Genomic DNA, 16,295 nt, shown 5'->3' on the forward strand with positions numbered 1-16,295 from the left:
ATATATATATATATATATATATATATAGGTAGCCCTCAGTTTACGCCGGGGTCAGGTTCCAGAAGGAATGGTTGTAAATCGAAACCCAGTTTATAATGTAATTCAATGGGAAGTGAGGGAGTTAGGTTCCAGGCCCCTCTCAAAATTGTCATAAGTAACACCTAATACATTATTTTTAAAGCTTTGAAATAAAGACTTTAAATGCTAAACAGCATTATAAACCTAATAAAATAATCACACAACACAGACTTTACTTGCATTTTTCTTCAAACAATTCTTTCTATGCATTCCAATCTGAACTGATTTATAGACAGGAAGATCTTGTTCCTATGAAAGCTGCTCGATAGCTCAGGTCTAGTTATACTGATTAATTTTAGCTTGCTTGATTTGCATATTTTTGCTGCAACACAAGCGGACAACTCCACTTAGTGGCTATTTTAATCAATGCACTGCTTCTCAATGCTTTTCAATAGCAGTCACATGACTGAAAAAAAAAGGTTGTGAAACAGTGCAAATTGAATCGTTGTAAACCGAGGACCACCTGTATGTGTATGTATATATATATATATATATATATATATATATATATATATATATATATATATATATATAAAAAGAATGATAGCAACTGGAATGTAATGATGACTTTTCTAGGTATAATATTGATGTTGTCTGTACTTGCTTTACTGCTTTATTATATAAAACTGCTTTATTATATAGACATATCCACATGATTACAATAAATTGTTTCTTTTATTCCATTGACCCCTCTCTTTATAACATCTCAATAATTCTGAAGAGAAATAAAACCAAAAAAAGTCTAACAGACAAAACAACAAAAATAATGATCATTATTACACTGTTCTCAGAACCAGTATTAACATAATATAATACTGGTATTAAAACTTTAATTTATATGTTAACATATTTATATACACACATACAGAATATAAAGAATAAACCCCCACAACATATAAAGTTGGTGATTAATTTGGTTAAAATAAAACACACATAATGAGATTCCCTTCTGTTGTAATAACAGTTTTTTGTTTTTTTTTATATTTTGCTGATCAAAAATATCAGGTTGCCCCCATAGAGGATTTCTGCAACTTCTGAAAAGAGATTGGCTTAAAGAACATCTGGAAGAGATTTCATGTTTCCATGATACGGTTCAAATTTTGGAAACTTAATTTCCACTATATTTCACATGAGCAGATGTCAGACTATTTTTAGCCTAGAATACTGTTGATTGGTTGTTTTGAAACATGCCAAAGAGCATAAGAATTGTTTTCTAGTAACATTTAAAAGCTTCTTTTTTTAAAATCAAAGACACAGTCCTGCCGTTATTCATACCCTACAAATCACACACCTTAAAAGATTAGTTTAGAGTTGGATTTTACCCCATCTCTGAATGATATTGTACAAAAAACCACACGTTTAGATTTATTACAAGTAATTCCAGATCATAAACTGTCATTTTCCACATCTAGTTCATTAATTGAGAAAAATAGAAATGTGGATTTCAAACAGCAGATGCAGAATGCCAGTTACTATAAGATTAAAAGGAGAGAAACAATAAGGAAAGAGAGGCGAAAAAATTCTCTCTGAGATCCCCAGTAATCCTTTGCAATTGATCCAGTGAAATATGCACCCATACCTCTCTTATTAAATGAACTGGGGAGGTTTTTCTCATTAGAAAAAGCTATTAACTAACAATGCTAAAGTCAGTAATACACACCAGTCTGCCATAACATGACTCCCAAGTGAGAGTGAACTGATAATCTGCAATTGTACTTACACCAAGACAAGTATCTCTGTGCTTCTGCCCTCTCTTTCTGTTCATTATAGCATCTTTCTTGCAAATTAGTTGGGGTTTTTTTTAAGTAATTTTTATTGAGGTTAAACATGTGATACAATAAACACATTTGCATTACAGAAAAAAAAAGAAAAAAAAGAATCATGGCAGTCAATGTGCCTTAACATATAATCATAACCATTGTGACACATTTATGCAAAACACGAATAGTAAACCTCACATTTTCTATATATATATTTTTTAAATCTATTTAAAAGCATAAAAAATAACCATGTGGTTATCCACAATATATATATAGAAGATATAGAAAATATCACCTTGTTGAGCTTTATAATCTTTTCAAACCAAAAATATATAATAGACAAATATCAAATTGTTCCTTACTGTATGTAGGGACTGGAAATGTCAAGGTAAAGTATACCTAAGCCACCTGAGATTGGGTGATAAAGAAAATGTTAACCTGAGTGCGGTATGTTCCGAGGGAAACCGCGCAAGAATGCTCTAGCGTGATCGCATGTTACTAGAGTTCTATATATGTTGGGGAGGCGGAGTCAATGGCAAAAAATTAAAGAACCTTATGGGATGAGGATAATTTAGGTAGTTAGGGTGTTACATGGTTAACATCAGCCAGCTAACCTATATCTTACTACAGCTCTAATTCTCAAATTAACTGACCGTAGTGTATTAAAACGAAGCTACCATCCTTAAGCTTATTCGTATATAAGGCAATGGTCCATGATAGGAAACAATAATTTATATCCAAGGTGATCGATAAAAAAGTAATGGTGCCAAAGCAAAGTATGATATAAGATACCTTGACAGTAGGGTAATTTCTCTCTTGTCATAAGTGATGTAGGTACTGTATAGCTACTGCAAAGTTATATGTAAATTAGTTTGCTATCATATGTAGTTTTAAAACACCTAGCACCTAGCTTAACTAAGAACGCATTGTTTCCTTATTTATTGCTAACAGCTTTATAGGCAGTTTTATACTAGACAAAATGTTTGACCTAGCAACCATATAGGTAAAACAACAAAAGCTACATTACCACACTGTAGGTCACAATAATTATGTCTATTACTGTGAAAAACCTATGTAGATTAGCATGTATACAAATGAGAAAATCCCAATTAGCGAATAATGAATATTAAGATGAAGGAGACCATTATATCTTTCCTGTTGTCTCTGGTGCCCTAACATTTACTAAACAGTTAACTACAGGTAGCCCTCAGTTTACGCCGGGGTTAGGTTCCAGAAGGAATGGTTGTAAATCGAAACCGTTGTAAATTGAAACCCAGTTTATAATGTAAGTCAATGGGAAGTGATGGTTATAGGTTCCAGGCCCCTCTCAAAATTGATAGAAGTTACACCTAATATATTATTTTAAAAGTTTTGAAATGCAGACTTTAAATGCTAGACAGCATTATAAACCTAATAAAATAATCACACAACACAGAATATATAATTAAACTAAGTTAAATAAACAAACATTTGCTAAACAGCATTATAAACCTAATAAAAATAATAATATAACACAGACTTCACTTGCATTTTTCTGCAAACAGTTCTTTCTATGCATTCCAATCTATAACTGAGTTATAGACAGGAAGATCTTGTTCCTTTGAAATCTGCTCATTAGCTCAGGTCTGGTTAAACTGATTAATTTCAGCTTGCTTAGCTTTGCTGCAACACAAGCGGACAGCTCCACCTACTGGCTATTTTAATAAATGCACTGCTTCTTAATGCTTTTCAATAGCAGTCACATGACTGGAAAAAAGGTTGTTATTCTGAAACAGTGTAAATTGAACCGTTGTAAAACGAGGGCCACCTGTACATTGCAGCTACTTGGGAGCGAGGAGTACAATCTAAATATATGTAACCTCAATTAAAGATAATACCTGCTTCTGTAACAATAACGTGTAATATTACTTACAATAATTCAGAAGGAAACACAAAGACATCTAGCTTGTCGCAAAAAAATCCCCATCATCTGGGCATGGGCCCTATACCCAGCGACATGTAGAAATGTATACGAAAAAACAGATGTCAGTAACTAAGAGATAGGATGTGAGCTGTGTGTGTTAACCAAAGAACTGCCTGAGGTAAGGTTCTGCAACTTAAGATCCAGTGGCTTTGGGCATATATAGCATATATATTGACTAACAGATTGCAGCACGCCAAGCAAGCTTTTAGCCTAGATTTGCTAAAAATTAAATAATATTGCATGCAGTATATTCATATCATAGTTCACATTCTTCTGTTCCATTAGGTCTTCAAATGACTATGCCAAAGGCTACCCACATATCTTTAGAAAAAGATTCTAATCTTATTTGGGAGGTAGGGAATAGGAGAGACCAAGATCAGAGCAAACAACGGTTCACCTAAGTAAGTAATTATAGAAGTATGTTGGATTTGGCTAATATAGCAACACATAGCATGAGCACAAACACCTATACTGTAGGGAAATACATAACAATACAGGCTTAAACATATTAATTGCAAACAACCACATGAACAATTTTAAACTATACAAAATATTGATCCTAGCAGACATACAGATATAGAAGCAAAAATAGCATTACCAAATATCTTTAACTGTGGTAATATAAACATTTCAAAATATTATATTAAATTAAGCTTAGAATAGTTAACTGCAAGGTTTAGCTCTTGAACATACTGCAAGGCAGCTTTCTCAGTTATTGGCAAACATATGAGACACCTAGAAGTATATTATGCGTTAATAAAAGTGACCAATATAACAAAGTCGCACCTAAAACTGAAACTAGGGCAGTTAATGACAAAAAGGCCAGTTAAGAAAATATTTTATTGAAGCTAAAGTGGGTTATAAGCTAAAGAGAGTAGGAAAGATAATAGGTTCAAGGGCAGGGACATTCTGGAGCTAATTAAACCTCTCTTAATGGTAGCATTATTGGTAACGGGCTAATATATTTAGAGTATAAGTCAGAGATTCAAAAATGTGTCCCATCATAGCAGCTGGCGCTAAGACTTTTGTACCAAGGTAGAGTTAGAAATTCCAGCAGAGTGTGATCTGAAAAGAGAGTCTGAGATAGGAATGATGTCGCAGGGAAGCCCTTAGCCAATCCCTAATCTATAGTAATCTGATATAGAGCCTATCTGATATCGTGTTGGAGAATCCATCTGCCCTATAAGCAGGCTCCCGGCCACCGGACAGTCCAGACCCCCACCGCTAGGCCTTCCTAGCAATATTCCTACCAGCGTTGAAGGATAGCCCTCCGGAGCAGAAAAACAAAGTCTCCCCTTCACATTTGCTCCAAAAGAGTCACTCAGAAGAAGTTCAGGATGATCCCCCTCCTCAAGCATTATCCTCTCAGAGCCTTGGTGTTGAGAGGTGGGAAGATCATCACAGCTTATAAAAAGTGCATTCCCGCATATCTCTCGGGTGGTAGACAAAATAGGAGAGAGCAGGGGATCTCCGCATTGTTGATAGGGTCCAAGGAACGGCCTCTCCTTCAGCCAGCCAGATTTCAATGTGGTGGGTAGAATGCAGCTCATACTGGGTCACAGCAATGCTTAAAGTAATATCGGGTCTGCTCAGTAACGGGACACCCCGTGTGGGCAAGTCTCCTCTATCTTGTGACAGGGCAGCTCCTTCACATTTAGTCCCAGAAAGGGAAAGCCCAGAATCACTGCACAGATTGCCCTCATAAGGGCCACACAGTCTCTCCCTGCTCCCTGGACACCTCCTAACTGATGGCACCCTCTCAAACACTGTCACGAGTGTTCACTCCAACTGCGAGAAATGCAGAACCAGGAGTCTCAAAATTTCCTTCTCCAACAGAGTCGTCGCCATCTTGGAATGCTCGGGTATCACAGTCCCTATATGATTAGTCTAGCCAAAGTATCAGGACAAATAAAATATAGCTGTTTGTATGCTCCTAGGTCCGTTCTGGTACTGGAACTCGCCTCTTAGTGAATTTGAGTTGTGAAAAGAATAAAATAAGAAACTTTCAGTATATCTGTAGCCGGGAGCTCTATGAAGATGCGACTATCCACTTCGGCAGTTAGCTCCGCCCACGCAAATAAGTTTTTTAACCTCTGTACATTATTTTTATGACATCTCTCTTTATCAGACAATTTCCATCTCAAATTCACGTTTTTTTTTTTTACTTTCCTCTTTTTTTCTAAATGTACCCACCAATCAGCAAGCGCTACCCAGCATTCAGAACCAAAAATGGACAGGCTCCTAAGCTTTCATTTTTCAAATAAAGATACGAAGATGAAATTTTTCATGAAATAAAAAATTGGGTTTCATATCACTTTAATGTCACCTTCTCTACATCCTTACTCACATAACTGCCCTTTTTCTTGCTCTGTTTGGGTTCGTTTCCATGATTCTGCTCTCCTCTTTCCCTCCACTTTCCCTGCTGCTTTGCCTATAATTTATCCCTTTCGCACTGACACCTGTCTCAATTTCTTTGTGTGTTACTCTCAAGTGAGTTTTCTTTTCTTCCACAAAAAAACCCGAATCGCTAGTAGAGCTATAAGAATCCCTGGCAGTTGGTGGGATATGGCGATACCTAATTATGAGTATAGTGATCATATGACCACATATGCAAGACTAGAATATGAGCTTTCCAATGACCCTCTGCTAAGTGATAGCTGCTTGATAAAGCAGAGCACTGGTGTAAAATACAACAGAAGGCGCAGCATTTGGTAATTGCTTTGGTAGAATGTTACATATTATACTTTACTTTTTAACAGTTTATTTGTTTAATTTCACCCCAAAATGGATCTGTAACCCCTTTACATTACTGACATATGGAAATGGTATTTTAATGTTAAAGGGAGATAAAAGTGTAAGAATTAAAGTACTCTAATGTATAGCAATACACTTCTGAGACAGCTTTACATCTGGTGAGTCAAAGATATTAGGCATATGTACCAATTACTAGCTAGCTCCTATTTGTCAATTCCTGCTCCTGTGCCTACCTAGGTATGCTTTTCAATAATGGATACCAAGAGAATTAAAGTGAAAGTAAATCCTAGCATTTTACAAACGCTAGGATTTACTATTGAAACAAATAAAGGGCACTTTCATTCATGAAGTATAAGATACTTCATGTAGAAAGCTCCTTTATGTGATTCAATCGATCGCCGCTCTTAGCTCCTACAGCAGCCCACGGCTAAAAAAGTTTTTGACTAAGAGGCGACGTTTTCACCTCTTAGCCAATAGCCATGAGGTAAATCCGGCTCCCATAGGCGCCAAGCCGGATTTACCGCATGGCTATTGGCTAAGAGGAGCTAAGAGCGGCGATCGATTGAATCAAATAAAGGAGCTGTCTACATGAAGTATCTTATACTTCATGAATGAAAGTGCCCTTTGTTTCAATAGTAAATCCTAGCATTTGTAAAACGCTAGGATTTACTTTCACTTTAAGTACATTTTATACTAGATTCAAACAGAAAAGTCTCAGCTTTAACCCGTATTTTTCTCACATTGGATGGATTAATTTCCAGGTGTTATCAGTAGCTGGAAAAATGTGAACCTAGATTTTTTTTTAGTAATGTTCTTTTTAGTGTTCCACCTCATGGGGTTTTAACTGTAGAGCATGCGTGCAGATCATTTGAATGCCAAAAGTGTCTCTCCTTAAAGGGACATAATACTCACATGCTAAATCACTTGAAACTGATGCAGTATAACTGTAAAAAGCTGACAGGAAAATATCACCTGAGCATCTCTATGTAAAAAAGGAAGATATTTTACTTCACAATTTCCTCAGCTCAGCAGAGTAAGTTCTGTGGAAAAAGTTATACTCAGCTGCTCCCAGCTGCAGGTAAAAAAATTAAAAAAAATGAAGAAATGAACAGAAGCCAATCAGCATCAGCAGTGCTGAGGTCATGAACTCTTTTACTGTGATCTCATGAGATTTGACTTAACTCTCATGAGATTTCATAGTAAGCTTCCTTTACCTGATTGGTGAAATAATATGAGAGTGCACGATGCTAGTCCCTTCAGATGTCCCAGGACAAACACACTAAAATGCTGCTTAGAAATCCTTTACAATGGGAGGTGGCTACTGAGGAACTTTTGAGGTAAAATATCTTTCTTTTTTACATAGAGATGTTCAGGTGATATTTTCTAATCAGCTTTTTGCATCACTTTCAAGTGTTTAAACATTTGGGTATTATGGCCCTTTAACATAAAGCATAGTAGTGAACTCCCCTTAATGAGATACACAGTTCCCAAGATAAATATTGCCTTTAAAATAATCCCTGAGGTGCCTTGTAATACTGACGATGCATCTTCTAGAATCTCACCTTTAGAGATAGAGCTTTAGAGAATCAAGCTCAAAATCTGTAGTTAGACTCAAACATTTTACCAAATGTTACTAAAATGAGGATTTGTTATACACACATTATTATTGCTACTGCAACACAACTCATGTACTGTGTTAGAGTCATGACCATCTTAACTTGTCCTTGATTTTATAGGGACATTAGAGTTAAAATTAAAATTCACATAGATGAATTACATCTTTTTTAATATATATATATATATATACACACAATATACAAGTAATTCCAGAACATGAACAGTCATTTTCCACATCTAGTTCATTAATTGAGAAAAATAGAAATATAAATTACATCTTATATATATATATATATATATATATATATATATATATATGCGCAACTATGCTTCTAATAAAATTTATCACTGTTTTAGTGTTAGCATTTTACACTGCACGTGCATGTGAAGCATAGCTAGATATTCTCAGTGCACCAGTATTTTAAATACTGCAGATGCTCAGAGAGCCAGTGGGGCTTGTATCATGTTAGCAATGATGTAAAATGGGGTCATTACCAGATGATAAAGGCACCTTAGGCAATTTGAGCAAGTGCTGTGTTTGTAATGCTGGTGACACGGTGCATACTTAAATACACTCTTGAAACCGCTATAGCTTTTACTGGAAACATTTTTGCTAATACGTATATTGCAAAAATGCTTCTATCCTATACCGAAATGCACCTGCTTGCATTTAAATTGTGGCTGGAATATGCCTCTAAACACAAAAGTACTATAAATGTATGAGAGCAAACAATAATCTGAAATTTAATATAGTCTAGGACCAAAATACAGATTACAATGAATTTACAATAATAAACAAAATGAATAAAAAAATGTAAAGAGGTAAAGATAGAATCAAACCTAAGATATTGCCTGCGGGCACTTCATTCAAGTCCTCCAGTTCCCGACCCATGAGAAGATAAAGATTGTTAATGGTGCAACATGCCATGTGAGGGATGGTCGGCAGATCATTAGCAGCTGTGCAGTCGGGAGGCAACTAAAGGAGAAATACAACATTTCAGCTAGATAGAAATATTATACATAGAGTTGATACTTAATATACAACTGGATAAAGGGGCAACTGTATATTTTAAAGAATTATCCAAGGGATAGTAAACAACTTGTTGTGTTGCTGTACAATAACATCAGCCAAGTCTAAATGTTTTTAAAACAAATTAACATATTGTTTGGGTCAACAGTTTTTCAACAGCCAAACTCCAGGGGTCATGAGCTCAAGCTAAAGGGTAGTAGATTCAGAAGTAATTTGAGGAAGCACTTCTTTACAGAAAGAGTGATTGATTTATGGAATAAACTTCCTCAAGAGGTAGTAGCAACAAACACTGTGGGGGACTTTAAAAATGCATGGGACAAGCATAGGGCTATCCTACGAACTAGATAAGTTTATACTGTTAGGTAAGGTCGGGCAGACTTGCTGGGCCTATGGCTCTTATCTGCCATCAATATCTATGTTTCTATGTTTCTATATTTGCAGTGGGAGGTGCCAACCTGGGGAGTTTAAACCTATTTACAATGGCGCAATGAGCCTTATGTGGTGAGGATCTCTAAGGCAATGTAAGGAAAGAGTTGATCGACCTAATTCAATATTTTTTTCATAAAAGTAAGAGTCCAACAGGATACATTGCTTTGTATAGTGAATTCCCCTTTAACTAAGAGAGTGCAGGTGAGCTGGAGAGAGCAACTTAAAAGGGAAACTACATACGATCATAGATTACGGTCTATTTTCCTGCACAGACATTTCATATCTTTGGTTATTACTGTTTCTGGGACTGCTGCTTTCTCATTTTCAGATATCAGATCTTCTTTCTTTATAATGACGATGACTCTTAGAGCACTGCATAAAATAAAAATATACTTTGTCTCTATATTTTCAAATTAAATAATTCCCTATATCATTTTTCTTAATAAGAAAAGCAGCAGTTGTGAGCTAATTATGCATTTAGTCTCCTGCTGATTTCTGCTAATGGATACAATTACTATAACAACAGAACCAATGCACAGGGCACTCTCCATACTAACCTCCTTGATCATCCAGAAGAGCTACACTATAGGAAATTTGGAAAACAAGTTGTTGCAGGTAACAGAGCCAGTGAACGCTAACATACAACCTTCTGTTAAAGCCTGTACAAAAGTCTCATAGCAGATGGTGCCAATTACACATCTGATCAAATCATTTTCTTTAGTGTTAGAAATAGGCCACACTACCATCCTGGCATACAAAGGTGTTGTTCATGGACATAAGACAGAGCTCATTAAAATTAAACTTAATATCCAAAAGTAATGTTTGTAGACAATAAAATAAAAGTTTGCTTAGAATGGAGATGCATATTTTTTTCTTCTTTCATGAATTAAACAGATTGCTCCTGAATGTCAAAAACAAACCTAAGCCTAAACGTGTGCCTTCCGAAAAGTCTCTGGAGAGTTAATATAGTTTTAAATCAGAGATCACGTTTTACAAAAGCCATTCAGGATTAATTATTGAGTGCAGAGGTAAATCTCATTTCACTGTGGTTAATTTTGTGCCAACATACATTGACAAAACCTTTGAAGCATTGACAGTATCCACCTACAATTGGGGCATAAGACGACTACATATTGCAGTACATAATTATCTGAAAAAAGAAAATATTTGCTTATATCCAAACATACACATTCAAGGAGCCAAGAATTCATAGCTCCCAGGATTTGTCAAGTACTGAATGAAGGGATAGTATTTAACACTACAAAAATATTTATAAAACAATACTTCCACTCATGGTAGATAGATGCTGGGTATTATATAGGAGTAACAGGTATAGGGAAAAAGGTCTTAAATTAAAACAAAGTAAAACCATATTAGTACCGATGGGCATATGTCCCCTAATGCAATAAACAATGCAGAAATGCTCACATCTAGTCAGAGGGGGGGGGGATCCCTGTACATACACCCCTCTCATTTCAGCTTGAGTCAGATCATGCACAGCCAAGCAGAAGCCTACTAGGATGTCAGGATAAAAGGGTTTCATCATGTATTGACTGAGAGTCATAAGCAATGATTAGTAGTCCTTCACATAATTTTAAAGGGACATAAAACCCAAAAAAATCTTTCAGGATTCAGATACACCATATATTTGTAAACAACTTTTCAATTTACTTATTTACTTATCAATCTTGCTTCATTCTCTTGGTGTCCTTAATTCAACAAGCAGAAATGGATTCACTGGGTGCAAACTAAACACATTGGTAAGCCAATGACAAGAGGCATATAAGTGCAATCACCAATCAGCAGCTAGCTTCCAGCTCCTGAGCCTACAGAGGTATGCTTTTTAACAAAGGAGAACAAAGCAAATTATAGAAAAGAAGTACAATCGAGTAGTTTAAAAAATTGTATGCTCTTAATTGTGAAAGAAAACGTTTGGGTTTCATGTCCCTTTAAGGGCAAAAGAAGTGACAGATTGGAAAATATAAAACTGATTTTGTTTTTCCCAGTCTCTCCTAGGACTATATCACTACTGGTTGGTCAAAGCAAATGGTGAAACATATAAAGGCAATAGTGGATACAAAACTTTTGTCTAGGTATGAAGAAGAATGGACTGAAAGATTTTTCTACCAAATGCGTATTGCAGTGATGCAGACGCACTGAAACTGTGCATATAAGTTATGTGTGTGCCTTACATAACTCTCCAACTGAAGCAGCAAGTTAACAGTTCCAGGAATCTGCAAAAGTCTGGTTCGAATAAGCCCAGAACTTATGGGAAGTAGCTTTTTCACATGATCACAGAGCATATCCAACTGGCTAAAGAAACACTGGAAGCTTTCTGGCCTATTTCAGGAAGTAGAATTAAAGACAAAGAGAGGCTTTCTGATTTCCTTAGCAGATTTCAACAGCTAATAGGATTTAAGCAGCTCTCATCCTATCGGCTGATTTGAAATTTTCAGCCAGTAGGAATGCAAGGTACCCCAATATAAAATGGGTACCTCGCATTCAATCTTCAGTGTGCGGCGGACGATCGAATGAAGAGGAGTCTCCACGTCGGATGACCGCATCACTGCCGCCGATCCGTCTCCACTCCGCGCCGCCTCTGCTCCGCGACACCGGTATGAAGACTGAAGATGGAGATGATTGGAAGAAGACCTTCACTGCCGGACTTCAGGAATGGTGAGTATCTATTTCGGAGTTAGTGTTAAGTTTTTTTTATAAGAGTATTAGATTAGGTTTATTTTTTTAAATTTTGGATAATTTAGTTAATTTTTTTCTGTAATCTTAAATTTTTTATTTTTTGTAATATTAGATTTTTTTATTTTCATGTAATCTTTTTTTTTTACCGTAATTATTATTATTATCATTTATTTGTATAGTGCCGCAAAATTCCGTAGAGCTGTAATGTTAGGTTTTTTATTTTACTGCAATGTTAGGATTTTTTTATTTTAATGTGAAGTTAGGATTTTTTTACTTTGGTCATTTTTAATTAATTTTTTAGAGAGATAGTCTTTTTTAATTTAATGTATTTGTATTTTAATTGGGGTTAACTTAGGGAGTGTTAGGTTAGGGGTTTTAGGTATTAGATTAATACTTTGCATTGTGGGGGGTTGGCGGATTGAGGTTAAAAGTGTTAATAGGTAGTTTGTGATGTGGGGGGTGGCAGTTTAGGGGTTAATAGGTTAAGTACTTTGTGTTATGGGGGTACTTTGCGTTGTGGGGGGATGGCGGATTAGGGGTTAATAGTTTAAATAAATAGATTGCGTTGTGGGGGATGGCGGTTTAGAGGTTAATACATTTTAGTAGTAGTTGCGATGTTGGGGGGGGGGGGAAGGGGTTTTGATGTGTCAGGTTAATTTTTTGGGAGACAGGTGCAATTAAAAATTTTTTTGTTTTTTACTTAGGCGCCGGCAGTTCATAAACTGCTGTAAGTCACTGGCGACTCCAGAAATGTGTATTTCCCCATATTTATGAACGCTGCCAGTTTATCCGATTTACGGCAGTATATAATCTGCCGATGCCGTATATGTGATTCACCCAATGTGCGAAGTGAACTTACGGGTGGGCGTTCCAGCAGTTGCTCTGAAACCTACATTGTATATGTAATCTCGTCAAAGGATTTTAAAGCATTGACTGTTTCTGACTGATAAAAAAGGATAGATTTTCAGTATTCAACACTGAGAGCAGATAAATTGTTCTTACATATTCTGTGGCAGAGCCCTGTATACCATCCTGATTGATCAATCTTCTATATTCTCAGTTATGAACCACTGTAAAACTATTGTCACATTAATGAAGCCTAATGTCCACATCAGTCATTCCTTTTTACACAAGCATGCCATCTCTATTATCAGTGTAATCACTGGAATGAGAACATTAATCTGACAACATAAATGCCAGTTAATGAATAAGAATAATACTCCTGCAATGTTGTGTGTGTGTGTACTATGATGTCACACTGTGTGGCCCTTTGCACATTTCCCTTGGACTGTTCATGATGATACAAGTGGTATTTATGAATGAGTCCAGCCACAAAGTTTAAATTTTGATTGTTAGCTTGAAATGTCAGTTAATGAGGGCCCAGATGGGCTAATAAAAATCCATTTGATTTAAAAATATAAACTTGGTGGCCGGACAAAGTCCATCCCTAGGTACAGATTACTCACTGTTTGACGATTCTAGCAGTGATGTGTGCACTCTGCATTCCAGCATATGTTCAGCAGCAAATGTGCATAGAAAAAAATATTTTATCTATGATAATTCTTAACAGATATACATTGCACAAATGCTTCTATGCAAATCTGAAGTGCACTACTGTGCATTTCAAATTTGAGTGGTATGTCCCTTTAATTAGAGCTCTCTGTAACAATGGATATTATACAGATGTGGCTTTTTTAGGAAAACACACCATTTACTCTGATCTGAGTAAAAATTGACAAAAGTATTTGGTATCCACTATTTTTATTTCAAATGTAATGGAACAGAAACTTTACTTTTGATTTCTGACTTCACATATTTCTTTAAACCGTAAAACAAATGAGAATGGCACAGACAAAAATATTAGTACCCTTAACCTAAAATTTCGTAGCAGTCTTTGCAGACAATAACTGCAATCAAGCCCTTTCTGGAGCTCTGAATAAGATTTCTAGACTTTTCGACCCACTTTTCTTGAGTGAACTGCTCCAGTTCTCTCAGGTTTGATGGGTGCCTTTTCCCAACTGAGAGTTTTAGCTCTTTAGACAGATGATCGATGGGATTCAGATCTGGTATCATAGAAAGACACAAAGTACAATGTTTTCCTCTCATTCATTCTTGGCTGCTTTCTGAAACTACTTTCTTACAGTGGACAGTACGTGTCACTCCAGAATTCCTTGATAGCCTTCTGATTTCATCACATTCCGAACAGATACTAAGCACCTAATGCAAGAAGCAGCAAAGCAACCCCAAAACTTCACTGAACCTTCTCCATGTTTCATGGTAGGGATAGGTTCATTTCTTTGAAAGCTTCTTTATTTGTTCTGCAAACATGGAGTTGTTGTGGTCTGCTATAAAGTTCCACTTTTGTTTAGTCTGTCCAAAGGACATTCTCCCAGGAGGACTTAGGCTTGTCAACATGCATTTTTGCAAACTTCAATTTTTACCAATACTTTCGGCCACGTCTGTTATCACTACTTATTATTACTTATACTGTGAAATCCAACTGCTTGTGAAGCACAAACTTTAAGGTAACCATCATCTAATGAGTTGAATTCTCTGAGACACGTTTATGTAATCATGGTTCTACTAGGATGGTCAAACTAGGCTCATATTACCACAGTTCCTTTCAGTCAGACAGAAATACTCTAACTAAGCTTGTAAACAAAGTAAACCCATTTTGATGGCCCCAATGAGCTTTTGGAAAGACACCTATGGCATCCAGAAGGCTGAAACATCTAAATCACTTAGTAAGCACCCTTCGCACCAACCCTTAGTTATTAGCTGACCTGGTTTCACAAATTTGTTTTGCAATATCCACTCTTTTTAAAAGGAAAAGGTTGCATAAAAACATAATTTATGTAAGAACTTACCTGATAAATTCATTTCTTTCATATTAGCAAGAGTCCATGAGCTAGTGACGTATGGGATATACATTCCTACCAGGAGGGGCAAAGTTTCCCAAACCTCAAAATGCCTATAAATACACCCCTCACCACACCCACAAATCAGTTTAACGAATAGCCAAGAAGTGGGGTGATAAGAAAAAAGTGCGAAAGCATATATAAAATAAGGAATTGGAATAATTGTGCTTTATACAAAAAAATCATAACCACCACAAAAAAGGGCGGGCCTCATGGACTCTTGCTAATATGAAAGAAATGAATTTATCAGGTAAGTTCTTACATAAATTATGTTTTCTTTCATGTAATTAGCAAGAGTCCATGAGCTAGTGACGTATGGGATAATGACTACCCAAGATGTGGATCTTTCCACGCAAGAGTCACTAGAGAGGGAGGGATAAAATAAAGACAGCCAATTCCTGCTGAAAATAATCCACAACCAAAATAAAGTTTAATGAAAAACATAAACAGAAGATTCAAAGATTGAAACCGCTGCCTGAAGTACTTTTCTACCAAAAACTGCTTCAGAAGAAGAAAATACATCAAAATGGTAGAATTTAGTAAAAGTATGCAAAGAGGACCAAGTTGCTGCTTTGCAAATCTGATCAACCGAAGCTTCATTCCTAAACGCCCAGGAAGTAGAAACTGACCTAGTAGAATGAGCTGTAATCCTTTGAGGCGGAGTTTTACCCGACTCGACATAAGCATGATGAATTAAAGATTTCAACCAAGATGCCAAAGAAATGGCAGAAGCTTTCTGGCCTTTTCTAGAACCGGAAAAGATAACAAATAGACTAGAAGTCTTTCGGAAAGACTTAGTAGCTTCAACATAATATTTCAAAGCTCTAACAACATCCAAAGAATGCAACGATTTCTCCTTAGAATTCTTAGGATTAGGACATAATGAGGGAACCACAATTTCTCTACTAAAGTTGTTGGAATTCACAACCTTAGGTAAAAATTCAAAAGAAGTTCGCAACACCGCCTTATCCTGATGAAAAATGAGAAAAGGAGACTCACAAGAAAGAGCAGATAATTCAGAGACTCTTCTGGCAGAAGAGATCGCCAAA

The 16,295-nt window shown here is 36.1% G+C and overlaps 1 protein-coding gene across 1 annotated transcript in view; it reads right to left on the reverse strand.

The window, feature by feature from the left end:
- The window catches only part of EFL1 (elongation factor like GTPase 1), an 869,365-nt gene that overhangs the window by 541,170 nt on the left and 311,900 nt on the right, over positions 1 to 16,295 (reverse strand). The window contains exon 15 of the mRNA XM_053717412.1: positions 9,013 to 9,148. Within this exon, the coding sequence (XP_053573387.1) occupies positions 9,013 to 9,148 (136 nt within the window). The remainder of the gene's footprint in view (positions 1 to 9,012; positions 9,149 to 16,295) is intronic.

The sequence above is a fragment of the Bombina bombina genome, chromosome 6 (assembly GCF_027579735.1).
Source record: "Bombina bombina isolate aBomBom1 chromosome 6, aBomBom1.pri, whole genome shotgun sequence".
Classification (NCBI taxonomy): domain Eukaryota; kingdom Metazoa; phylum Chordata; class Amphibia; order Anura; family Bombinatoridae; genus Bombina; species Bombina bombina.